At 38.8% G+C, this 27,656-nt stretch overlaps 1 protein-coding gene across 2 annotated transcripts in view; it reads left to right on the top strand.

The window, feature by feature from the left end:
• VPS41 (VPS41 subunit of HOPS complex) overlaps positions 1-27,656 on the top strand; it is a 263,287-nt gene that overhangs the window by 167,144 nt on the left and 68,487 nt on the right. For both annotated transcript variants that reach the window (XM_049893976.1, XM_049893977.1), the window contains exons 8-10: positions 4,290-4,409; positions 5,642-5,788; positions 11,667-11,733. In XM_049893976.1, coding sequence (XP_049749933.1) covers positions 4,290-4,409; positions 5,642-5,788; positions 11,667-11,733 — 334 coding nt within the window. The remainder of the gene's footprint in view (positions 1-4,289; positions 4,410-5,641; positions 5,789-11,666; positions 11,734-27,656) is intronic.

Here is a 27,656-nt window from a genome sequence, read left to right as displayed (position 1 = left end):
TTCTTTAAAGGGCATCATATTTAATTCTGGTTTGTAATCTTTTTTTTATTTTAATATTCTCTGAACATCTTTTTATGTTACTAAATGTACGTATAAAAAATCATTTAAAAATGGGTGTATGTTATTCAGTTGTCTAGCTCAATCTGCTTCACTAAAGACTACAGCCAGGAAAATCCAATGGGCAGTTCTACTCTGTTTTGGGTTGTTATGAGTCAGAATCAGCTTGATGGCACCCAATAACAACAGCTCTTACCACATTTTACTCGGTGGTTAGTTCATTTCTGGCTGTTATAAATAACTTTACATATACCTTTGTTCACTTTTCTGTTCATTTCATTAGCAGAAATTCCCAGGAGTAGACTTTCTGGGGTCATTTTTAAAGCTTTGTGTCCATAATGCTAAAGAATCTTCCAGACAGGTTACTCCAAAGATGACTGTTTAGTAGTTTAAAGACGTCTGCTTCCCTGGACCCCACCAGTGTTTGGCCGTACATCATTTTGGTCAGTCTCTGTCAGGTCTTTCTGTTGTTTTTCCTTAGTCTGTCAATTCTAGAACCATTGCCACACTGTTTTGAGAGTTATTTTACTGTCTGTCAGGGCAAATCCATCTCCCCCTCTACTACCACCAAAATGCTTAATTAAAAAAAAAAAAATTTATTTTTGTTATTCTCACTTTTTTTTTCCAATAAATATTTAGTATTTTTTGCAAATTATAGAATTGTTCTCTTTGGGATTTTCTTTGGGCTTGCATTAAAATCTTAGGTTAACTTAGTGGGAATTAAGCTCTTCGGTGAGAATTTTGATTCTTCTTATCCAGGAACATAATGTGTCTTTCCATTTATTTAGTTCTTCTGTATCCCCCAGTAAAGTGTTTTTGTCACGTAGCTAAAACGTGCAGATCTGGTTTTGTTGGTGATTAGCTTTTACAGCTATGGACTTTCCTTTGCTTAAAACTTTAATTGTATCCCAGAAGTTTAAGTTTATAGTATTTGTGTTTTAATTTTCAAAGTCCCCTGTTGTAATTTGATTTCCCATTACCCAAGAATTGAGAGTATTTTTTTTAATTTTATTTTTCTTATCCTGTGTTACTCATTTCGTGCCTAAATTTATTGTCAGGTGACAATGAAGATAGCAAGAATTAGATCTTATTTTTAAAGTTCTGTTTTTTTGACTCATTGTTGGACTCAGGAGTGGAATATTTCTCTTATTCCTTGGAGAAATCCCATTATTTTCAGATACTGAATTTTTCCATATTGCTAGTTTTCTTGTTGGCAAATTTTGTGATTTTGTCCTAGTGTGTAAAAAGTTGTTCTTTTTTTTTTCTAGGCAATGGTGGGAGAGAGAAAAGTTTTATGCTTGGTTTTTGCTAGTATTGGAACACAATTACCTGTCAGGGAAATGACTACCAAAGAATGTAATCACTGGTGCAGCAGGAAAGTGTTTCTGTATTTACTGAGGCAGTTTGATGTGTATACAGGTGCTGCCCACCTCAGGTAACTGGCACCACTGTCCTTCGTGGGCACCCTCTTGTTGCCAGTGTGCCTGCTTCCCCTTACCAAGCGATGGCTAGAAGGGTGGGGGGAAAAAAACAAGCCCATTGCCATTGAGTTGATTTTAACTCATAGTTGACCTATAAAACAGAGTAGAACTGCCCCATAGAATTTCCAAGGCTGTAAGCAGACTGCCATGTCTTTCTCCCATAGAGTGGCTGGTAGGTTTGAACCCCTGACCTTTTGGCTAGCAGTTGAGCACTTTAACCATTGTGCCATCTGGGCTCCTACAGAAGGATGGCAGATGGAGCTATTCTAGTGTCGGTGCTGCCAATGCTGACCCTAGTCTTTCTTTCCCAAGGTAAGCTTTGCCCCTGGCTCCCCTCACCTTCAGCCTCCATTATACTGAACGTGGGAAGAGTTTGACATTCTGGTACCTAACGGACCAACTACACCCCAAGTGGGCTTATTCTTTGTTGTTGTGTGCCATTGAGTCAATTCTGACACATAGCGACCCTATAGGACAGAGTAAGACTGCCCTATAGGATTCGCTAGGCTGTAATCTTTATGGGAGCAGATTACAGGTCTTTTCTCCCACGGAGCCACTGGAGGGTTCGAACTGCTGACCTTGCGGTTAGCAGCTGAGCACCTGGCAGTTGCACCATCAGGCCTTCAAGCTATTTCCTTCACTAGATTCTTATTTTTTTCTATGTTTTACAGAATTTTTCTTAAAAAAATTTGGGCATATTTAATTTATCCAGCGTAGGTACAGATTGTTTCCCTTTTGATACTGGAGTGTCCATTTCTAGGTGGGAACTGAAGAAAAGGAATTTGATGCTGTCCTCCACCACCCTTTTCTCCTGACCATCCAACCAACCATTACATCGGGCAGGTGGTTATTGAGCACTCACTGTGCCCAACTCATTTCTTACAATCACGTCCATTAAATCCCAGCCACAGGTGGAAGATGGACATTTCAATCTTATCAGTTCCTCAGGTTTGTTAGCTGCCTGTCTTTCATGGAGTGTGATCTTACAGATAGCAGAACTATGTTCTCAGGCTTTCTCCTCCCTTCCCAAATTTCAAACCTATCCTGTCACGAAATACTGAACACATTCATCATCCCTCTGCATTTGGCTTCATGCAGTGACTTCCCTCCTTGTACTTTCCTCCATCCTCTGTTCTCCATGTGGATGGCAGAGGGAGAGGCTGACTCACAGACAGAGGACATACCTAAAGAAAGGCCTCTAAGTGGGAGGCCAGAAGGCATGGTGGTGACGATTTCTTACTTTGGAACTGGGATGGCAGAGATGAAGGTAGGTTAGAAGGTCTTTGACAGTGTATAGGATTTATCTAATGGGAAGAAAGAACTAAATATGTTCAGTAAAATCTCTGCCTCCAGCCTACAATGTGGAGGCTGTAATGCCACCTTGCTTTTGCTTGGAAAATAGAGACCTTCAAATGGATCTATACAGTTACAGTATTTTAAAGTGACTTACCCTCAGCTTACTTACACAGATGGACACTAAATATTAGTGTTTTGTTTCTCTTTTATTGTATTCTATCTGACTATAGGAGCCTATCAATTGAAAATATATATATAGGAAATAGAAATAGAAATTTACTCCTTCCTCTGTTAGCCGTTTCTTTTCCTCTTTTGAGTTAGGGGACACACAGAATTTGCTGAAATGAACTGAAATTACCTCTAATGACAGGAATTTTAAACATTCTGTTAATGGAATCTGTTTTCAGCATTTGCTTTTAAAGGGTAGATATGTATTTCAAGATTGCCTGTCTTAAGCTGTGTATTGTATAAATGTCTTAAGAGATTTAAATTGAATATGTCAAAAAAATTTCATTATTTCCTTAATAATTCATGAATTGCTAGGACTGCATGATCCTCAGAGCCCTGGTGGCCCAGTGGTTAAGAGTTTGGCTGCTAACCAGAAGGTCGGCAGTTCCGATCCACCAGCCGCTCCTTGGAAACCTATGGAGCAGTTCTACTCTGCCCTGTAGGGTTGCTATGAGTTGGAATCGACCAGATGGCAATGGGTTTTTTGTTTTTTTACATGATCATAAGTGTTAGAAGTTTTGACCAGTTATAAACCCTAAAGCAAATTCATTTTGTGATGTGAATTACTGCTCAAAAGCCATTATTAAATTACTTGTCTTGGTTTAAGTGAGGAACAGAGACTGCTTCTAACTATTGCAGTTTACTCTGTGATTAATGTATATTATTTTCAAGGAAAAAGTTATGAGGTTTTGATTTTCCAGGGTTCAAAACGAATGAATTCTTGAGCAGTCATTTGAAGAACTTTCCATGGTCCATAACTTTTGATTCATTAATGTGCTTCTTTTTCATGAATGTTGGTATTTTGGTGCCATCTTGTGGCATGACACTGTAGTGACTTCAAAACTCAAATGCATTTTAAACAATTTTCTGGGCTGGGTACTGGTAATTCTTTGCAAATTGCAAATTATTTATATACCAACCAGAAGACCAAACCCATTGCTGTCCAGTCAATTCCAGGTCATTGTGACCCTATAGGGCAGGGTAGAACTGCCCCATAGGGTTTCTGAGGAGCAGCTGGTACATTCGAACTGCCGACCTCTTGGTTAATAGCCATAGCTCTTAACCACTACACCACCAGGGCTCCATACCACTATAAGCGTACATAAAAATATTGAAATTGAGCTACTTGTTATTTAGTCACATCATAGACAAACAAAAATAGTAGTTAAGGTATCTAATATGTGATTCTCAGTTCCTAAAATGCTGTTTTTCTCTACTTGGTCCTAGTTGCTGCTGTTTGAACGGTCTTGGATGAGCAGATGGAAGTCTTTGGTTCTTCATGAAGGGGAAGGAAACATAAGAAGTGTGAAGTGGCGAGGCCACTTGATTGCTTGGGCCAACAACATGGTAAAAGCACGCCTCTGTGTTCCTGATGCTTGCGCAGAGGAAGGACGTTGACCTATAACCAGGGGAGAGGGTGCCACTCACTGACTGGGTCATTTCTAAAAGATATAAGTAGTCATTTTGAAAAGATACCTAATTACTATATTATGAAAGCCAAAAGCAATCTAATTTCTTGTATCTTCCAGGTATGATCTGAATCATACCTGAAAGGTACAAGATCTGAATCATACGTGGAAGGTACAAGAAATTAGATTGCTTTTGGCTTTCATAATATAGTAATTCCCAACATATTCTGGACTCTATTTTAGAGTAAGAAACCCAAGGCCTGGAGAGTAGCCAAGAAAATGAAAAGCCATCTTAATAATTGAAGGGCTGCGTTGGGAGTGTGGTCTTGAAAATACCATTTGCCTATTAGCCAAGGGCAAGTAACAGTTGATATAAAACAAGTGCGGAATACCACTGATTTCTTTTCTTTTTTACTTTATAATCACAGGCAAAAGTTCAGGCCTGGCTTAAAAAAGAGTAGATCATAATTTTTGGTGCCGCACTTATTTAAAGTTTACTTACTGTGAGTTGGGACTGGTAGAAAGTTTTTACAGATGTCTTTTTGACATCTGGCAGATCTTTTAGAATTTCAAGGTATAATTTAATAAACCAGTTTTATTTGGTTTTAAATATTAGAAACCTCCCAGAATCTACTTCACTTTTCAGGACTTCTCTTCTCCGGTTTATGATAAAGGTAAACAAACCTGTGGCCTCTTGGTTTATTTTTAGCTAGCTGCTTGCTAAACGTTTCCATTTGAGAACTTTAAAGTGTCAAGTATCATTTTCTTTATATAGTGATTTTTTTCAGATTCAAACCTTTTCTAAAAAATAAACCCGATTTTTGTGGTGGAACAATGCGGTTAGAAATGTTACTTGTCTGTCATTTTGAAAATGTACTGGTTGATCTCTGTACATTTCAGATATGGGTTGGGTTTGAGTCACCCGTGTCATCTTTCATAAAATCTCCTTTGCCCAGAAAGAAGGATGTTTTTTCTTTTGTTTTTGGTTCTCTTAAGGGTTTGTGTGCAGCAGAAGGACTTTCCTTTGCACAGCTATCAGCAATTCTCAGAAACCACGGTCAATATTTTGCAGTGCTGGTTATTGGTGGTGTGCACCAGTGGCGGTTAATAAATTTCCCTTCACTTTCCTTCTCCCAAGTAGAGGGTTTTTAATGCTACTTTATTTTCTAGGGTGTGAAGATTTTTGACATCACCTCAAAGCAAAGAATCACCAATGTGCCCCGAGATGATATAAGTCTTCGCCCGGATATGTATCCCTGCAGCCTCTGCTGGAAGGACAACGTGACGCTAATTATTGGCTGGGGGACTTCTATAAAGGTGCCTGTGCTTGTCTTTGTAATAAACCATGTTATTTTAGATCCACTGAGGATGATCCAAGGAAATATGAGTTCTCCAATGGCTTCTAGGAACCAAAGTTCTTCACCTAACGTTATCATGTTGCTGTAACCATTTAATGCTTGAATCCTTTCACGTGTGTAAATTTTAAGGTAACATTCTTTCTTTTCATACCATGTGAAACAATTTGGTATCTTCCCTGTATTTAGGATGGTGCTGCATTTTTTTTTTAATCTTTTTTTAATCTCTTAACCCAGTTGACCGTAGCTATTTATGGAGCATGCGGTTAGTTGTGTTGGTTAGTCAGGTTTTCCCCTCTTTGCTGTTCTTTCCATTTCCCTTTGCTTTGACCCTTACTGTCTTCATTAAAGTTACTGATGATGGAGAGAGAAGATTAAAACTAAATCATCCTGCTTGCTTGGTAATAGTTTGATGGAGAAAAGACCCAGACTTAAACTATCTATAATAGGATTTGGGAATATTTTGTGACGTATAATTTTCTGACTCTTATATGCCTGGATAAATGAAATTTCACTGTCCTACAAAAGGAACCTGTCTTAGTCACCTAGTGCTGCTGTAACAGAAATACCACAGGTCGATGGCTTAACAAAGAGAAGTTTATTTCTTCACAATAAAGTAGGCTAAAAGTCCAAATTCAGGGTGTCAGTCAGCTCCAGGGGAAGGTTTTCTCTCTCTTGTCAGCCTTCTCGTCAATCTTCCCCCAGACTAGGAGCTTTTCCGCACAGGGACCCCAGGTCCAAAGGGCACACTCTGCTCCCCTTTTTTAGTGGTATGAGGTCCCCCAGTGTCTGCTCGCTTCCCTTTCCTTTTATCTCTTTAAGATAAAAGGTGGTGCAGGCCACACCCCAGGGAAACTCCCTTTACATCAGATCAGGGATGTGACTTTAGTAAAGGTGTTATAATTCCACCTTAATCTCCTTTAACATAAAATTACAATCACAAAATGGAGGACAACCACACAATACTAAGAATCATGACCTATCCAAGTTGACATATATTTTGGGGGACAAAGTTCAATCCCTGACAGGATCCAAAGCTCATTTACCTTGATTTCATGCTTACCTGGTGCTTGTCTTATATTAAAAAAAAAAAAAAAAATTAGATAACTTAAAAGCAAGAAGCTGTTTGCTGCCTTTCAAAAATATATAGCTTAATGTAAACAAAATGAGCTAAAAATGAGCTGAGGTACAAATAGTAGGAGAAAGTATCCCAGCAATAACCTAATGGATACAGTTCAGGCTTTAGAGTCAGAAAGACCTGGGATCAAATCCAACTTCTCCATTTATTTCCTTTGTGAGCCTCTCTAAGTATGACTATCCTTACCTGTAAAAAGGGGGTACTGATCGTTCTCACATCATAAGTTTTGGGGAGGATTAAATGAGGTATTGCATGCAAAGAGGTTAGCACAGAACCTGACATATTGTAAGCACTTAATAAATAGTGGCATAGTGGTTAAGTGATATGCCTGCTAACCAAAAGGTTGGCAGTTAGAATCCACCAGGCACTCTTTAAAAACTATGGGGCAGTTCTACTCTGTCCTGTAGGGTCGCTATGAGTTGGAATTGACTTGATAGCAATTGGTTTGGTTTAGTTTTGGTCTTGTTATTATTCCATCAAGTTTTAGAAAAGTCTTAACACTTGTTTTTTTTTTCACGAAAAAGACATGGCTATTTAAAATTTCATTCCTCTCTGGAAAGGGAAAGCATAACAATTATCAATCCAATGATTGTTATGACCAAAACAAGCATTGTTAATTACATTTGAGATACGATCCCCCTGGCCTTTATCTGGTGTGATTTAGGTTCTCTTTGCTGTTCTTATGTGCTAAATGAACACAGCGCTACTCACACTTTTAGGGTAAAGAGAAGGAAGTTGTCCCCAATAGTCTAGGACAGCAAAAATGATTCCCCAGCCTCCCTACCCCATGTGTGGTTACGTATTCAATAAACTTATATTTTTTGAATTCCTCACATGGACCAGGTGGATTTTTTTTCTTTCAAAGTTCAGATTTTCTTTTCTTTCGGTGAAAGACAGGGCAAATTAGCCTTTAGGGACACATAACCGATTTACTGATTGCTACCAGAAACGCTTTCTTTAGTAGTCTGGATAATGATATCAGGTCCTGATCTCTGGAACCTACGTTCCCTGTAAGTATGGCAAAAGGGTGACTGTTACCTGGTGAGAGATGTGATTAGGTTAAGGGTCTTGAGATGGGGAGATTATCCTAAATTTTCCAGTTGGGCCCTAAATGTAATCATAACCTGTTGCTGTTGAGTCAGTTCCGACTCATAGTAACCCCATAGGCCAGAGTAGAACTGCCCCATAGGGTTTCCAAGGAGCCACTGGTGGGTTTGAACTGCTGACCTTTTGGTTAGCAGCTGATGCTTAACCACTGTACCACCAGGGCTTCTTATAAAGAGGCAGACGAAGATGTTACCACAGAAGAGGAGAAGGAAATGTGACCACAGAGGCAGAGATTGGAGTGATGTGGCAAAGTAATGCCCGTAACCCCTAGAAGCTGGAAGAATCCAAGCAACAGATTGGTGTTCATGAGTCATGTCCTTGGGTGTTATTGATATAAATTGCTCTTGTAATCCTTGATCTGCTCTTATGTAGGACATGAGCTTAGGGTAACATTTAGATAAGTGTTGATATACCTGCAACTGCTGCCACCTGCTTATGAGACAGGTGCTGTAATAAGAACTCAGACCACAGAACTGGAGGCATGAAGTAGAGCCCTGCCCTGAGCTGCCATTAAGGCCGTGTTTCCTTGTTTTCAAAGAGACTGTGGCACATGGGCAAGACATAGTCAGTCTGTTGCCTGAGTTCTGAGTCTAGCTATATGATCTTGGGTAACTTATGTAACTCTCAGAGCCTTAGTGTCCTTATCTCTAGGTGAAGGATGAAAAATTACCTTCAGGGGTCTTTGAGGATTGGAAGAGGTCCAGTCAGTCCTCAGGTTCTGTCAATATCGCTGAAATCTCTCCTTTCCATCCCCCTGTCAGGTCTCCCTGGCTGTAGTTTTGCACCTTTCATTCTGCCCCCAGCCCCCGCCCCACACAGTGCAGCTGGGGTCATCTTTCTAGAGTACAGATCAGATGATATCATTTCCCTGTTTTAACCCCTCCATGGATTCTCGTGGCCCATAGCATGACACCCTAATCTTGAGCATAACTTCCAAGGTACTACATGATCTGACCCCTGTGTTTCTTTTCTGTCTATACTCTGTTCTCCCTCACGGCTCCTTTTCTGTCTAAATGACCTTGCAGACTATTGCGTTGCCCTTTGGCACCTGTCTTATCTCTCTTGCTTCAACTTAGATATCACTTCTTCCAGGAAGCCTTCCTCCTCTGTCAGTAGATGCCCCTGCTCTGTACTTCTGTACTTCCTTGTCACCCTCTAGCAAAATGCCTTATTTAATTGTGAGTCTTCCCCACTAGACCATAACCTTCTTAAGAAAACAACTCTGCCTTGTGAAGCACGTTACCTAAAACTGGGACCCAGTAGTTGCTCAAAAGGTGCTAGCTAATATTTGTTCTTATATATATATATTTATTTATTTATTTTTATTATTATTATACTTCAGACCATTTGAGACACTACTGCTCATGTACTTTTGTCAGCACATTAAAAGAGTTGTCCATTTGCATTGTGGAGCATGCCCCTGCTAGATAATTAGTAATTTTCCTACTAAGTGTGGAGACAAGAGTGGAGAATTTATAAAATCAAAGGCCTACTTAAAGAAGAAGGAAACTGGGGAAAGTGGGAGGTGAAGAAACTGTATGAGATGGACAGGAGACAAGTGGCAAAAAGCAATCAAGGGAAGAAGATAGCCAGTTCCTTCTAAGTAATGCATACACCTCCACAGTCGTGGGTTCAAGTCCCAGGTTAGGGACAGTGAGGACACTGAGTGTCACTGAGTTGCTGCAGTGTCACTGAAAGCAATTTGAACATGTATATTAAGCAAGCAAACAAAACAGAAAACTTGTACAAGTGTACATACCCATTGTTCTGTCAATTCTACTTCTAGAAATTTGTCCTAAGGAAACAAAAGTCCAAAAGTTTCATGTAAAAGTATGTTGATTGTACTATTGCTTTTAGTAGAGATAGATAGAAAAAAAAGGTTTAATGTCCAAAAAAAGGGAACTAATTGATTAAATGATAGTATGTTCATGTAATGAAATACTATAAAGACATCCAAGAGTTATGTTATAGAAGAATATTCAAATAAAAAATTATTCATAGTAAATTGTTAGGAATTTTTTATTAAAGTTCAATAATGGTGTTCCTTTTGTGTTGGGACTATGGGTGATATTTCATTTTTCCCTTTTGCGTGTGTGTATGTGTTTTTTTAATTTTCTGTAGTGTACTCAGACATACCAGTGATCATGAAGATGGCATGGGACTAGGCAGCATTTAGATCTGTTACACATAAGGTCACCCCAAGTTGGAGCCAACTCAAGGGCATCTGACAACAACAAATTATAAGTTGTGGAGCTGCTATAGCAGAACACAATAAATACTTTCTAAAAGAATTTAAAAAAACCTGATCACTGATGAAGGTTGTATAGGATCAGTACTTTAACGTTAGACTTACCTGGGTAGCTGAACTTATGTAAATTTTTCTCATTTCTTACTACAAAAGTAGAATATATTCATGCTAGAAAATACTGCAAAGGAAATAGAAAATATTCACTTATCACCTACAAATAACCATTGCTAACGTATATATATGTATGTATACACATATATATACGTTAGCAATGGTTATATGTATATATATACATACAAACTGTATATATGTGGGGTTTGTGTATGTGTTGTGAGTGATAGATAAGTAGTATATTTTTACCCAAACTTTTTCTCTGTGCTTATAATTTGAAATAGGGGTTGGCATACTTTTTTGCTTATGGAACTGATAGTAAAAAAAAAAAACTTTGGCTTCATGGGTCAGATAACCTACCTGCTGCAAATTTTCCTTTTCTCTTTCTTATTTTTTCTTCCCTCCTATCTTCTTCTTTCCTCTTTTCATTTTTTTTAATTACAATCCTTTAAAAAGATAGCTTATTGACCATAAAAAAAATAAGTTGTTGACTGAACGTGGGCCTCAGATTTTAGTTTTCCAACCCCTGAGGCGGCTCAGTGGCTAAGTGCTCCACTGCTAACTGAAGGTTTGGTGGCTCAAAATCACCAGCTGCTCTGAGAGAGAAAGATGTGGCAGTCTGCTTTTGTAAAGATTTATAGCCTTGGAAACCCTATGGAACAGTTCTACTCTGTCCTATAGGGTCGCTATGATTCAGAATTGACTCGACAACAACAGCAGTGTATTCTTTCGTAATGCATTGATTTTAATATACTCGAGATAAGAAAAACGTGGGAATTTTACAAAGTGTTATAGCAACAGTGTAATAAAATACCAATATGCAATTAAGAACACAGATTTAATGTGGACATTGCCTGGATTAGCCATCGGGAATTGTTGGTTGTGGCTTTTTTTATACTTCTGCGAGAACTTTGTCTGGACGATGATGGAAGTTGCCATTAAAATCTTAAAAGTTAAAAAGAATGGGTCATTGGAAACATTAAAACTGTGTTATAGTTGCCTTTTTTTCTTTTGCCCTTGAGTAAGATTTTATTGAAGAATATTGTTGGAGAATGTAAATAATGATTGCTGTATGTCATTCAAATTAATTTCTGTCTTTTAAGTCCCATGATAGATTATGTGGACTCCATCTGTAGTGCTACATGGTTAATTTAACAAAAGTATCATATATTGGATAAAATATTAGGGAGAATTTTCCATCCAGTGATTAAAATTACTTATGAATTTGTTTTCCAGATATGCTCAGTCAAGGAACGGCATGCCAGTGAAATGAGAGACTTGCCAAGCCGATACGTTGAAATAGGTATGACTCCACCATTTGTCTTCCGTGAGTGTAAAACTTCAAAAGAGTGTCCATTTTATTAAGTGGAAGCCTAAAACCGTGGTCCTTTATAGGGCTCATCACTTGGTACCTCGATAAAATAGGTCAAGAAGCTTTTGTTTTAAATTTTGAAACTTCCATCATGGAGACCATTTTTTTTCTAACTATATTTCTCATATTTATACATTAACTTTCTAGTTGGCTTTGAAGTTAGAAAACCATGGGTTTGGGTTCTGGCTCTGTTATTTACAGTGTAGGCTTTGGGCAAGTCACCACATGTTTCAGTATTCTTATCTGTAAAATGTGGACAAGAGTACGTGTCTCACAGGTTATCTGTGACAAGTGTTGTTACTTGGTGCCGCCGAGTCAGTTCTGACTTGTAATGACGCTATTACAACAGAACAAAATGCTGCCTGGTCCTGCTCCACCCTCACAATCACTGCTGTGTTTGAGCCCATTGTAGCCACTGTGTCAACCCATCTTGTCGAGGGTCTTCTTTTTTGCTGACCCTCTACTTTATGAAGGGACTGGTCCCTTCTGATAACATGTCCAAAGTAAGTGTTTGTCTCACTATTCTCGCTTCAAAAGAGCATTCTGGCTGTACGTCTTCCAAGACAGATGTGTTTGTTCTTCTGGCAGCCCATGGTGTATTCATTATTCTTCACCAACACCGTAACTCCAGTGCATCAATTTTTCTTTGGTCTTTGTTAGTCATTGTCTGGCTTTTGCATGCATATGAGACAATTAAAAACACCATGGCTTGGGTCAGGTGCACCTTAGTCCTAAAGGTGACATCTTTGCTGTTTAACATTTTAAAGAGGGCTTTTCTAACAGATTTGTCCAATGCAATATGTCATTTGATTTCATGACTGCTACTTCCATGGGTATTGATTGTGGATCCAAGTAAAATGAAATTCTTGACAACTTCAGTCTTTTCTTCATATGTCATGATGCTATTCATGGGTCCAGTTGTTAGGATTTTCATTTTCTTTATGTTGAGGCGTAATCTATACTGAAGGCTGTAGTATTTGACCTTCATCAGTAAGCGCTGTAAGTCTTCTTCATTTTCAGCGAGAAAAGTTGTGTCATCTACATATCACAGGTTGTCAATGTGTCTTCCTCCAATCCTGATGCTGCATTTTTCTTCATATAGTTCAGCTTCTCAGTAAGTATGATGAAAGGATACAATCCCAACACACACGTTTTCTGATTTTAAACCACACAGTATCCCCTTGTCTTTTCGTATGACTACCTCTTGGTCAGTGTACAAGATTCCATTTGAGCACAATTAAGTGTTCTGAAATTCTCATTCTTCACAGTGTTATCCGTAATTTTTTTATGACCCACACAGTCAAATGCCTTTGAGTAGTCAATGAAACACAGGTAAACATCTTTCTGGTATTCTGTACTTTTAGCCAGGATCTATCTGGCATCAGCAATGATATCCCTCATTCTATGTCTTCTTCTGAGTCCAATTTGTATTTCTGACATTTCGCTGTTGATAAACTGCTACGAAAGCAAAATTTTACTTGCGTGTGATATTAATGATACTGTTCCATGATTTCCTCATTTTGTTGGGAATTTATGCCAAAGATGAAGAAATAGAAGGTTTTTTTTACCAACTTCTACAGTGTGAAATTGATCAAACATGCAATCAAGATGCATTGATAAAGGAAAATATTAGTCCAAGGGACTAATAAACCACATGAACCACAACCTCCACCATCTTGAGCCCAGAAGAACTAGATGGTGCCTAGCTACCACCACCAACCACTCTGACAGAGATCAAAATAGAGATTTCTAGATAGAGTGGAAGAAAAATGTAGAACAAAATTCAGATTCTCAGAAGAAGACCAGACTTACTGGTCTGACACAGGCTGGAGGAACTCCCGAGACTATGGTTCCCAGACACCCTGCTAGCTTAGAACTGAAGCCACTCTGAAAGTCCACCTTGCAGCCAAAGATTAGACAGGCCTATAAAATAAACAATAACACACAGGAGGAATGTGCTTCTTTGTTCAGTCAAGTAGACAAGCCCAAATGGGCAACACTTGCCCAAAAGCAAAGACCCCAGAAAGCAGGAAGGGACAGGGACATTAGACAAATGGACACAGAGAACCTGAGATGGAAAGGGAAAGGAGGAGAGTGCTGACACTTTGCGGGGATTGCAACCAGTGTTACAAAACAATTTGTGGATAAATTTTTGAATAAGAAATTAATTTGTGCTCTAAATTTTCACCTGAAACACAACAAAATTAAGAAAAAAAAAGGCTTTGATAATTGGTGGTGATGGGAATGTGAAAGTTGGAAACAAAGAAGTATCAGTAGTTGGAAAATATGGCCTTGGTGATAGAAATGACACTGGAGATTGCATGATAGAATTATGTAAGATCAGCAGTTTTTTCACTGGAAATGTACCTACTCCTCACTTATTGACAAGATTAAGCTCCAAAGACCAGGTCATTACACTAAATTCAGTGTTAAGTGAAAATGGAGGATAACCACATCAGATCACAAAATGGAGGATGACTACATCATTACATAACTACCAAATTACATCATTACATAACTACCAAACCACTGAGAATCATGACCCAGCCAAGTGGCACAGAACCTTAACCATCAGAGTCAGCCTTACTCTGGCCTCACACCTCGGCCGTCATTATTGCCAGATGTACATTGTTAATACACAAAATAGTTAATTAGTAGATTTTTTACTACTTGTAAATGTGAAATGTTGGATAATGAGATACTTGATAACTGGAGAGTAGGTATACCTTCTTTCAGCAATGTAAATGATGGCTATATACATGGACCTCACTGGATGGAATACACTGGAATCAACTTGGCTACTTCTGTGGAAAGAGAATATGGAGAAACTCAATATCATCAGTCAGAACAAGGGCAGAGGCCAACTGTGGAACAGACCATCAATTGTTCGTACGCAAGTTCGAGTTGAAGCTGAAGAAAATTAAAACAAGTCCACGAGAGCTAAAGTATGACCTTGAGCATATCCCACCTGAATTTAGAGACCATCTCAAAAATAGATTTGACACATCGAACGTTAATAACCGAAGACCAGACCTGTTATGGGATGACATCAAGGATATCATACATGAAGAAAGCAAAAGATCATTAAAAAAACAGGGAAGAAAGAAAAGATCAAAATGAATATCAGAACGGACTCCGAAACCTGCTCTCGAACATTAAGTAGCTAAAGCAAAAGGGAGAAGTAATGACGTAAAAGAGCGAATAGACAATTTCAAAGAGCGGCTCGAGAAGACATAGAAAAGTATTGTAATGAAATGTGCAAAGATCTGGAGTTAGACAACCAAAGAATACACTCAGCGTTTCTCAAGCTGAAAGAACTGAAGCAGTTGTTGAAGCCTCGAGTTGCAATTTTGAAGGATTCAACGGGCAAAAAATTGAATGACACAGGAAGCATCAAAAGAAGATGGAAGGAATACGCAAAGTCACTGTAACAAAAAGAATTGGTCGACGTTCAGCCATTTTAGGAGGTAGCATATGATCAAGAACCGATGGTATTGAAGTAAGAAGTCCAAACTGCTCAGAAGGCATTGGTAAAAAACAAGCCTCCAAAAATTGATGGAATACCAACTAAGATATTTCAACAAATGGATGCAATGTTGGAAGTACTCACTTGTCTATGCCAAGAAATTTGGAAGACAGCTACCTGGCAACCAACTGGAAGAGATCCATAGCTGTGCCCATTCCAAAGAAAGGTGCTCAAACAGAATGAGGAAGTTACCGAACAAGAGTTAATGCACGCACAGCACACAGTACAGCTTTGTCCTGTCAGCTTGTACCTTTTAGTATTAATTTTCGTTCCTCACTGGACTGGCCCAAGCTGCGGTAATCTTTTATCTGGGTCACTGCAGCAGCTTCCTTTCTGGTTTGTCAGGTTCCACTGTGTATTACTCTAATCCATCCTCCCCTATGCAGCTAAAGTACAAATCAGATCATGCCAACGCCTTCAGTCCCTTCCCACTGCTCTAAGGATAAAGATGGGACTCCTTAAATGGACCATAGTGACCTTTGTTGGCTCTTACCTGCCTTAGCTTCAGCTCATACCAAGCTTTTCCTTCCTGTCTATACTGCAGCCACACTGGCCTTCTCCCACCTACTCATACTTCTTCGTCCCACAAGCTGTTGTCCATGCTCTTACTTATGTCTGGGATGCTCTTCCTGTCTCTTTCCACTTCACTGACGCTTAATCATCCTTCATACCTCAGCTCAAGTGTTGCTTTTCTGGGAAAGCCTACTGTGATCTCCCTAGCTAGGTCAGGTTCTCCTGTTCTAGACACATCTTAACACTGTATGCCTCTCCTTTCTGGCACTTGTCTCAGTTGTATGCTTTTGTAATTAACTCAACACATTTCTGTCTCTTGCACCAGACTGTGAGCACTTTGAGAGCGCACAGTGTGTCTGCTCTTGCTCAGTGTTTGTGTCTCAGCGACCTGCACAATACCCGGCACACAGTGGGTGCTAAATAATATTGCGTAGAATTAATTTGTGATTCTGGGAAATTGCTATTAAGACTAGTATGCCAAGAACCAAATACCATTGCTTCTGTAACTTAGTTTTATACCTTAGTTTGCAAAAATTATTCAGATGAGAAGAATGAGAACTGGTAGACTTTTTGGGGTAATACCTTAAACAGATGTAGTAAAAGCTATTTTTGTATTATTTAGAACTGAAATATTTCCTTCATGAGACAGAGTTATAAAAAGATTTGCCATATTTTAAGTCAGCTGGGAAAGATCATCCATCAGTTTGGATGGTGGGTGAGGAATAAAAATTTGATAGGTCGTTGTAACAAGGTGAACCTGAAATAAAGCATTTGCTCATGACTGTTTATCTAGGAACAGAGAAAGGCAGGGGCTTTAGTACTCACACGCCTAATGTGAACACAGCATTGAAACCTGGAATACTTTGTACTTGAAGTCAGAAGGCCATGTTAAGGTTCTCATTTTTTTTCTTTAAACATGGAAGCATCAGTACATTGTTTAGATTGCTCAGAATATAGGCAGAATAGGCATACGCTGGATGTAATGCTACTAAGGCTGAGTGAGTCACAGGATAAAAGACTCATGAGATAAACATATTTCCGTATCTCTTCTCCTTTCATGCCCAGTCCTTTCCTACCAAACAAAACAAAACTTTGAACATCTCAATACATAATATACGGAGAGATAAGTTGAAGTATCGATGACTAAAACAAAAACCCTGGGAATCCTTAAGGATGTAAAAATCTCAGGGAGACAAGAAAATGTAGTAATTGTCATCTTGTCTCCTTGCTTGATATTTATTGTTAATTGTCGTAACAACCCTTTTGAAGTGTATCTGATACACTTCTCATTCTGTAAATGAAAAAATTGAGGTACAGGAAGGTAAATCGTTTGTCCAAGGTCTTGCTACCATGAAGTTAAACTGGATAGAATCTCATCCTGTAGAGCCACCTAAAAGCTTCCAGGGAGGCAAGGCAGTTTGCTGAATCACTGCATGGTCTTGATAAGGTCGCCTAACCTTCCTGAGCCTTGCTTTTCTCACCTGTAAGATGGAGATGATAATACCTATCTTTTGGGAATTAGAGATGACATAGAGGTATAGAGATAACACGCCTAATGTGGTGCTTAACACACAGTAGATGCTCACTAAATGGTGGTGGTTATTATCACTGTGCAAAGCTTCCATCTCTACTCTGTGACTGCTAATAGCTGGCCCAGTGCTGGCCCTAGAGCCCAGGGATCATTAAAGTGTACATCACCTGTACTGCAATTTACTGTGCATAAGTACTAACAGTATCACATTACTGACATTTGACTACTATGGTTAGTGGTTAAGTACCATTTGTCCCCCACTTGAGAGCAAACCTTTAAGAATATAAGCCATTTTCACAGCAGGAGGCAAAATGGTTTAGTAAGAGTCCTTGACTAGGATAAAGGGAAAGAGAAATATTAGGAGGTCTGGATTACAATTTGCTTTAGCCTTGAACAGTGTGAGCCACTGTTCTTTAGTAAATGAGACGAAAATGGCATAGAGAATTAAAAAATACATATGGTTTTACATTTCTTAGAAGCCACGTCTTTCTAACTCTTTTTGAGTCAGAATGTTGTTGGCAACACAAAAGTTATTCCAGTCAGTAGTATATTAACCTGTTCTTATAAATTAAAATTATAATGGTAATGAAGATTAATCTTACTGGCCAGTCACCAATCCAAGAAAAGATTCCCTGGGCATAGGATTTTTTTGAATGTCATTTCTTCTTCCAAATACACCATTAAAAGTAGGTTGTGGCCCATGCCTACCACCCTTATTTTAACCTAACTTGATCACTTGTGATCTCACAAGACTCCCTAACTCTGTGAAACTTTTACCAGCGTCTTCCATGGTCTTTACGGAATGGTAGCTGGAGAGCTGGTATTATGATGTTTGGAAATGAAGTCAATATTTATGTGTCATTTTTCAGGATCTACTGCCATGGGCAGATAACTTACATGCAAAGAATTCATGACTCATTTCATATGGAAGTTTGTTTCTAAAAAAATTAATAGAAAAACTGTATGGAAATCTATATCATATCACAAAGAAACCAGGAAGAGAGAGAAGAGAAAAGAAGGAAATCTTTTTCCCTGTCAATATGTGATCCCAGTATCTTTAGTTATTCATATACTTAAAAAATTTAGAATATAGTTATTATGTCGTTCCATTTTCATCCTATTGATGGATTGAGTAAACAATGGCCTGGAAATTGAACATCTGCATGTTGGAGAGGAACTCTGAGATAAATTTTTTCTTAGATCTAAGTGTCATTCTTCATTCAGCTGTCATCATTTTGACTCAGACATACAGGCTACAACAGTGAAATAGTTCTCTTGTGCACATGAGTGACATGGTTTTATTTCTTAGTCTAAGTCTCAGTAGGGATTCTGACAGTTTTTGGTGTCACTCAAAGTGTTTTTACTTGAGGATCTAGCTAGGTATGATACCCTGTTCAGTTTAACTCTTAATTTATTAATTCTTCTGTTCTGCATTTTTTCCTGATATTTAATTTGGAATTTTTAAAACATACAAATAAAGAAGTTTGCAGTGAATACCCATATATTCAACTCTTACATTCTGCAATTAAGATTTTGCCGTATTTACTTTATTATAGTACCCATTCCTGATAAAAACTCTCACCAAAATAGGAATGGAAGGAAAATTCCTCAGTATAATTAAGGGTGTACAAAATCAACAGCCAACATTATTCTCAGTGGAGAGAGACTGAAAGCATTCCCCTTGAGGATGGGAACCGGACAAGGATGCCCATTATCATCACTCTTACTCAATATTGTATTGGAAGCCCTAGCTAGAGCAGTAAGGCAAGAAAGGAAAATAAAGGGCATACAAATTGGTAAGAAAAAAGTAAAACATAAAACTCTCCCATTTCACAGATGACATGATCATATACATAGAAAATCCCAGAAACTCCCCAAGAAAGCTACTGGAACTAGTAGAAGAATTCAGCAGATTGGCAGAGTGCAAGATCAACATACAAAAATCATCTGGATTCCTCTACATCAACAAAGAAAACTACAAAAATGAAATCAGAAAAACAATACTATTTATAATAGTCCTCAAAAAGATAAAATACCTAGGAAAAAATCTAAGTAGAACCATAAAAGACTTGTACAAAGAAAACAACAAAACACTAATGCAAGAAACCAAAAGATACTTACATAAATGGAAAAACATCCCATGCTCATAGAAAGGAAGACTCAACATTGTGAAAATGTCAATACTACCCAAAGCAATCTGTAAATATAGTGCGATCCTGATCCAAATTCCAACAACATTCTTTTTTTTTGTATAATTTTTATTGTGCTTTAAGTGAGAGTTTACAAATCAAGTCAGTCTCTCACACAAAAACCCCTATACACCTTGCTACACACTCCCAATTACTCTCCCCCTAATGAGACAGCTCGCTCTTTCCCTCCACTCTCTCTTTTCGTGTCCATTTTGCCAGCTTCTAACCCCCTCCACCCTCTCATCTCGCCTCCAGGCAGGAGATGCCAACATAGTCTCAAGTGTCCACCTGATCCAAGAAGCTCACTCCTCACCAGCATCCCTCTCCAACTCATTGCCCAGTCCAATCCATGCCTGAAGAGTTGGCTTTGGGAATGGTTCCTGTCCTGGTACAACAGAAGGTCTGGGGGCCATGACCACCAGGGTCCTTCTAGTCTCAGTCAGACCATTAAGTCTGGTCTTATGAGAATTTGGGGTCTGCACCCCACTGCTCTCCTGCTTTCTCAGGGGTTCTCTGTTGTGTTCCCTGTCAGGGCAGTCATCGGTTGTAGCCGGGCACCATCTAGTTCTTCTGGTCAACAACATTTGTCAAAGAAATGGAAAAACTAATTATCAACTTTGTGTGGAAAGGAAAGAGGCCTCGAATAAGCAAAGCATTATTGAAGAAGAACGAAGCAGGAGGCTTCATACTCCCTGATCTCAGAACCTACTGTACAGCCATGGTAGTCAAAACAACCTGGTACTGGTACAATGATGGACACATAGACCAATGGAACAGAATTGAGAACCCAAAAGTAAATGCATCCACATATGGACAGCTGATCTTTGACAAAGGATTGAAGCCCGTTAAATGGGGAAGAGATAGTCTCTTTAACAAATGGTACTGGCAAAACTGGATATCCATTTGCAGAAAAATTAAACAAGATCTATACCTGAAACCATACACAAAAACTAACTCAAAATGGATCAAAGACATAAATATAAAACCTGTGACTATAAAAATCATGGGAGAAAAAATAAGAACAATGCTGTCCATACCCATTGCTGTCAAGTCAGTTCCGATGTATAGCAACCCTATAGGACAGAGATGTCACCAAAGAAGACGCTTTGGTGGCTTACAGACACATGAAGAGATGCTCATGATTGTTAGCCATTAGAGAGATGCAAATCAAAACTACAATGAAATACTAGCTCACCCCGGCAATAATGGCACTGATCAAAAAAATAGAAATAAAGCAATACTGGTGAGGTTGTGGGGAGGTTGGAACTCTTATACACTGCTGGTGGGAATATAAAATGGTACAACCACTAAAGAAAACAGTATGGTGCTTTCTTAAAAAGCTAGACATAGAAATACTATATGATCCAGCAATCCCATTCCTAGGCATATATCCTAGAGAAGTAAGAGCCGTGACAAGAATAGACACATGCACACTCATGTTCATTGCAGCATTATTCACAATAGCAAAAAGGTGGAAACAACCTAAGTGCCTATCAATGGATGAATGAGTAAACCAACTGTGGTGTATACACACAGTGGAAACTATGCAATGATAAAGAATAATGATGAATCCATGAAACATCTCACAACATGGATGAATTTGGAGGATATTATGCTGGGTGAAATAAACCAATCACAAAAGGACAATATTGTATGAGACCACTATTATACATAGAAAGAAACTTTTTTTTTTTTTTTTTTTTATAGTTACCAGAGATGGAAGAGGGAGAGAAGGAAAACCACTAACTAGACAGGTGTTAACTTTGGTGAAGTGAAAGCCAATACACAGTATGGGGGAAACCAGCACAAGATAACCAAGGCAAGGGAAGATACTGAGACGTATGCAAGAATAAAAGACAGCAAAGATAAGTACTATAACGTAGACAATTCTGCAGCAACAGTAATAACAAACAATAATTTATGAGTGGATACATAGGTAGATACATATGCTAAAAAGGTATAGGAGGGCATATAGGGGTACACACATGTGCATATATAGGTTTGACTGGATATTTCTACATACATATTTGTATGTGCTCCATGTATATTGATATGTATAATAGAGCACACAGACAGCACAGTCATGGAAATAGCCTAGACATATCCAGACACCTTGCAGGGTGGAGTTACTGGGCTTGAAGGCTAAGGACCATAGTCTTGGGGGACATCTAGGTCAATTGGCATAACATAGTTGATAAAGAAAATATTCTACATCCTGCTTTGGTGAGCAGCATCTGGGGTCTTAAAAACTTGGAAGTGGCTATCTAAGATACAACTATTGGTCTCTTCCCATCTGGAGCAAAAGAGAATAAAGAAAACGAAAGGCTCAAGAAAAGTTAGCCCAAAGGTTTAAAGAACCATAGGAACCACAGCCTCCACCAGCCTGAGACCAGAAGAACTAGATGATGCCTGGCTACTACTAACTGCTCTGACCATGATCACAATAGAAGGTCCCAGTTAGACTAGGATTAAAAAACATATATGTGTGTGTGTATGTATTTTTTTATTATTATTTTTTTATGTATATATATATATATATATATATATATATATATATATATATATAATAAAGTTTAAATTCATAAGAAAGACCAGATTTACTGGTCTGAGAGAGATTGGAGGAACTCCCCAGACTATGACCCTTAGACACCCTTCTAACTTGGAACTGAAGCCATCCCTGGAGATCACCTTTTAGCTAAATAATAGATAGGCCTATAAATAAACAATAACACACTTGAGGAAATTGTCTCTTAGAACAATCATCAAATGAAACTGAAAGGAAAACATATGCCTAAAAGCAAAGAAGAGAAGGCAGGAAGGGGCAGGAAAACTGAGCAAATAGAAAATTGAGAACTCAGGGAGGTCATGAGGAGAGTGCTGACACATTGCAGGATTGCAGCCAATGTCATGGAACTGTTGAATGGGAAACTACTTTGCTCTATAAACCTTCTTCCGAAGCACAATTAAAAAAAAAAAAAAAAATTTCCCCCCCCCAAAAAAGAACAACTAGATCACAAAACAAAAACCCATGGACAATATTTATGACAAAATTGGATAACAAGTTAGCCATAAGAACCCCAAGATACAAGGGGATGGGAAAACCACTGATACCCACAAGATTTGAGTGGTATCAGTATCAGTGCAGGAGAGAGCAGAGCAGGACAAGGGGGCGTCTGACAGACTTGAGAACAGAAGAACTCCCAAACAGCCAACTGCTACCCTGTGTTCTCTGGGAAGACTGAGTTTAAGGGGCTGCAGTTAGGTTTGAGGGGCTGGTGCAGTCTGAACTCTCAACAGTTAGAAGCTGGACTCCTGCCAGGACCTGGCTCACACTGAGGAGGAGAACCTGCTGGGAGCACAATAAAAATTGAGCAGGTGAGGAACAATACAAACAAAGGAAAGAGAAGGTCCCAATAAAAGTGGGGGAGGGGAAGAAATCCAGGAAATCTCAGAAAGCAAGTAGTTAGATTTTTTTTTTTTTTTCGGTAGTAAAAACATACATAACAAAACGTATACCACCTCAGCAATTTCTACATGTATGGTTCAGCAATATTGATTACATTGTTCAAGTTGTACAACCATTATTGCTATCCTTTTCCAAATCATTCCACCACCATTAACATAAACTCTGGGCCCCTTAAGCAAAAACTCCCCCTTTTCACTCCCTCCAATCCCTAGTAACCACTTTTGGTTTCTGTATATTTGCTTATTGGATGTAAGTGAGATCATAACAATATTTGTCTTTTTACAACTGACTTTTTTCACTCAACATGATGTTTTTAAGGTTTATGCATGTTGTGGCATGTATTGGGACTTCATTTTTCTTTATGGCTGAATAGTATTCCATTGTGTGTACATAACACATTATGTTTATCCATTTATCTTTTAATGTGCATTTTGGTTGTTTCCACTGTTTGGCTATTGTGAAAAGTGCTACAGTGAACATTGGCATACGGGTTTCTGTTTGTGTTCCTACCTTCAGTTCTGGGTATGTATATACCTAGAATTGGGATTACTGGGTCAACTTTTTGAAGAACCACCAAACTTTTCCACAGTGGCTTTACCATTTTATGTTCCCACCAACAATGAATGAGGGTTCCACTTTCTCTACAACCTCACCAACACCTGTTGTTTTCCATTTTTTTGATTATTGCTATGCTAATAGGAGGGAAACCCTGGTGGCGTAGTGGTTAAGTGCTACGGCTGCTAACCAAACAGTTGGCAGTTCGAATCCGCCAGGTGCTCCTTGGAAACTCTATGGGGCAGTTCTGCTCTGTCCTATAGGGTCGCGATGAGTCGGAATCGACTCGATGGCGCTGGGTGGGTTTATTCTAGTAGGAATGTGGTGGTATTTGATTGTAGTTTTAAGTTTTATCTCTCTTATGGCTAATGAAGTTGAGCATCTTTTCAGGTACTTGTTTGTCATTTGAATATTCTCTTGGTGAAATGTCTTTTCAAGTCCTCTGCCCATTTTTTGTTTGGGTTGTTTGTCTTTTTGTTGTTAAGTTGTAGAAGTTTTATGTATATTTTGAATATTAGACCTTTATTGGATATGGTTCCTGAAAATCTTCTCCCAATCTGTAGGTTGTCTCTTTATTGATCAAGTCCTTTGATGAACCAAAGTATTTAATTTTTATGAGGTCCAATCTGTTTTGTCTTTTGCTGCTTACGCTTTTGTTGTCGTAAATGATGATACATCATTAAAAACTGGGTCCCACAGCCTCGCCCCTACATTTTCTTCTAAGAATTTAATGGTTTTAGGTTGTTCATTTAGGTCGTTAATCCATTTTGAATTGATTTTTTGTGTGTAGTGCAAGGCATGTATCCTGATTCTTCTACACATGGAAATCCAGTTTTCCCAGCACCATTCATTGAAGAGACTCTTCTTTCCCCATTGAATGGAATTAGCACCCTTTTTGAAAATCAGTTCACCGTGTTGTTATTGTTGTTAGGTACCCTTGAGTCAGTTCCAACTCATAGCAACCCTACGTACAACAGAACAAAACACTGCCTGGTCCTGCGTCATCCTCACAATTGTTGCTATGTTTGAACCCATTGTTATAAGCGCTGTGTCAGTCCACCTCATCAAGGGTCTTCCTCTTTTTTGCTGACCCCTCCTTTACCAAGGATCATGTCCTTCTCCAGGGACTGATCCCTCCTGATAACATGTCCAAAGTATGTGAGAGGAAGTCTCGTCATCCTCGCTTCCAAGGAGCACTCCAGCTGTCCTTCTTCCAAGACAGACTTGTCCATTCTTCTGGCAGTCCGTGGTATATTCAGTATTCTTCGTTGGCTCCATTATTCAAAATGAATCAATTCTTCTTCAGTATTCCTTATTTATTGTCCAGCTTAGCATGCATATGAAGCAATTGAAAGTAGTGTGGCTTGGGTCAGGCGCACCTTAGTCCTCAAAATAGTATCTTTGCTTTTCAACACCTTAAAAAGGTCTTTTGCAGCGGATTTTCGCAGTGCAGTACGTCATTTGATTTCTTGACTGCTGCTTCCATGGGCATTGATTGTGGATCCAAGTAAAATGAAATTTTTGACAACGTCAGTCTTTTCTCTGTTTATCATAATGTTGCTTATTGGTCCAGTTGTTAAGATTTTTGTTTTCTTTATGTTGAGGTGTAATCCATACTGAAGGCTGTGGTCTTTGATCTTCATCAATAAGTGCTTCAAGTTCTCTTCACTTTCACCAATGAAGGTTGTATTATCTGCATATCGAAGGTTGTTAATGAGTCTTCCTCCAATCCTGATGCCGCATTCTTCTTCATATAGTCTAGCTTCTCGGATTATTTGCTGACCATACAGATTGAAGAAGTGTGGTGAGAGAATACAACCCTGACACATACCTTTTCTGATTTTAAACTGCTCAGTATCTCATTGTTTTGTTTGAACTGCCTCTTGGTCTATGTATAGGTTCCCCATGAGCACAATTAAATGTTCTGGTTTTCCTGTTTTTCTCAGTGTTATCCATGATTTGTTATGATCTACACAGTCAAATGCCTTTTCATAGTCAATAAAACACTGATACTCTGGTACTCTCTGCTTTTAACCAAGATACATCTGACATCAGCAATGATACCTCTCCTTCAAAGTCCTCTTCTGAATCCAGCTTGAATTTCTGGCAGTTCTCTGTTGATGTACTGCTACAATTGCTTTTGAATTATCTTTAGCAAAATGTTACTTGCCTGATATTAATGATAATTATTTGAAAATTTCCACATTCGGTTGGATCACTTTTCTTTGGAATGGGCGAAAAAGTGAATCTCTTCCTGTTGGTTGGCCGGGTAGCTGTCTTCCAAGTTTCTTGGCATAAATGAGTAAGCACCTCCAGGGCTGCATCTATTTGTTGAAACATCTCATTTGGTATTCCGTCAATTCCTGAAGCCATGTTTTTCACCAGTGCCTTCAGTGCACTTGGACTTCTTCCTTCAGTACCATTGGTTCCTGATCAGAGGCTACCTCTTGAAATGGTTGAGCGTTGACCAGTTCCTTTTCATATAGGGACTCTATGTATTCCTTCCATCTTTCGATGCTTCCTGCATTGTTTAAAACTTTCCCTGTAGAATCCTTCAGTATGGCAATTTGAGGTTTGAATTTCTTCTTCAGTTCTTTCAGCTTGAGAAATGCCAGCAATCCTGTAGGACAGATTAAAAGTGCCCCATAGAGCTTCCTAGGCTGTAGTCTCTATGGCAGCAGATCACCAGGTCTTTTCTCCTGCTTAGTAATGTATTACTTAGTTTCCACATATTTGTGTATTTTTCAGTTTTCTTTCTGTTTTTAATTTCTAGTTTCACTTCATTGTGATTGGATAGGATACTTTGCATGATTTCAATCTTTTTTAATTTACTGAGACTTGCTTTGTGTCCTAAGATATGGCCTATCATGATGATCTGTGAGCATTGGAGAAGAAAGTGTTGTTTGCTGTTGTTGGATGGAGCATTCGAGATATGTCTGTTAGGTTTAGTTGATTAATAGTATTGCTGAAGTCTTCTGTTTTTTTTTCTTTAATTTTTATTGTGCTTTAAGTGAAAGTTTACAAATCAAGTCAGCCTCTCATACAAAAATTTATATACACCTTGCTATATACTCCTAGTTGCTCTCCCCCTAATGAGACAGCACACTCCTCTCCATTCTCTATTTTCGTGTCCATTCGGCCAGCTTCTGACCCCCTGTGCCCTCTAATCTCCCATCCAGACAGGAGCTGACCACATAGTCTCCTGTGTCTACTTGATCCAAGAAGCTCACTCCTCACCAGTATCATTTTCTATCCGATAGCCCAGTCCAATCCCTGTCTGAAGAGTTGGCTCTGGGAATGGTTTCTGTCTTGGGCTAACAGAGGGTCTGGGGACCATGACGTCTAAGGTCCTTCTAGTCTCAGTCAGACCTTTAAGTCTGGTCTTTTTAAGAGAATTTGGGGTTTGCATCGCACTGTTCTCCTGCTCCCTCAGGGGTTCTGTGTAGCGTTCCCTGTCAGGGCAGTCATCCGTTGTAGCCAGGCACAATCTAGTTCTTCTGGTCTCAGGCTGATGTAGTCTCTGGTTTATGTGGCCCTTTCTGTCTCTTGAGCTCATAATTACCTTGTGTCTTTGGTGTTCTTCATTCTCCTTTGCTCCAGGTGGGTTGAGACCAATTGATGCATCTTAGGTGGCTGCTTGCTGGCATTTACTGTCTTCTATTTCTTTATTGATCTTTCTAGTTGTTCTGTCCGTTATCGAAAGTGGTGTATTAAAGTCTCCATTTTTGTAGATCTGTCAGTTTCTCTCTTCAATTCTGTCAGTATTTGCTTTATAAATTTTGGGTCTCTGACTTTAGGCACTTAAATATTTATAATTGTTACATATCCTTGATAAAGTGTCCCTTTTATCATTATATAATATCTTTCTTTGTCTCTTATACTAGATTTTGACCTGAAGTCTGTTTTCTCTGATATTAAGATTGGCACATGGCCAGACTTGTAACATTTAATGAAAACAGAAGAGGTATTGCAAAGTTAGAAAACGTATCCCAATCCCTATGCCTTCTAAGAGTTCAATAGCAGTGATTTCACATAAAAATGAGCACCAGAAAATTATCAAGTTCAAATCCCATG

Source organism: Elephas maximus, chromosome 8 (genome assembly GCF_024166365.1).
Source record: "Elephas maximus indicus isolate mEleMax1 chromosome 8, mEleMax1 primary haplotype, whole genome shotgun sequence".
Classification (NCBI taxonomy): Eukaryota; Metazoa; Chordata; class Mammalia; order Proboscidea; family Elephantidae; genus Elephas; species Elephas maximus.
The sequence above is the reverse complement of the archived record's forward strand: the minus strand, read 5'-3'. Positions and strand labels throughout refer to the sequence as shown.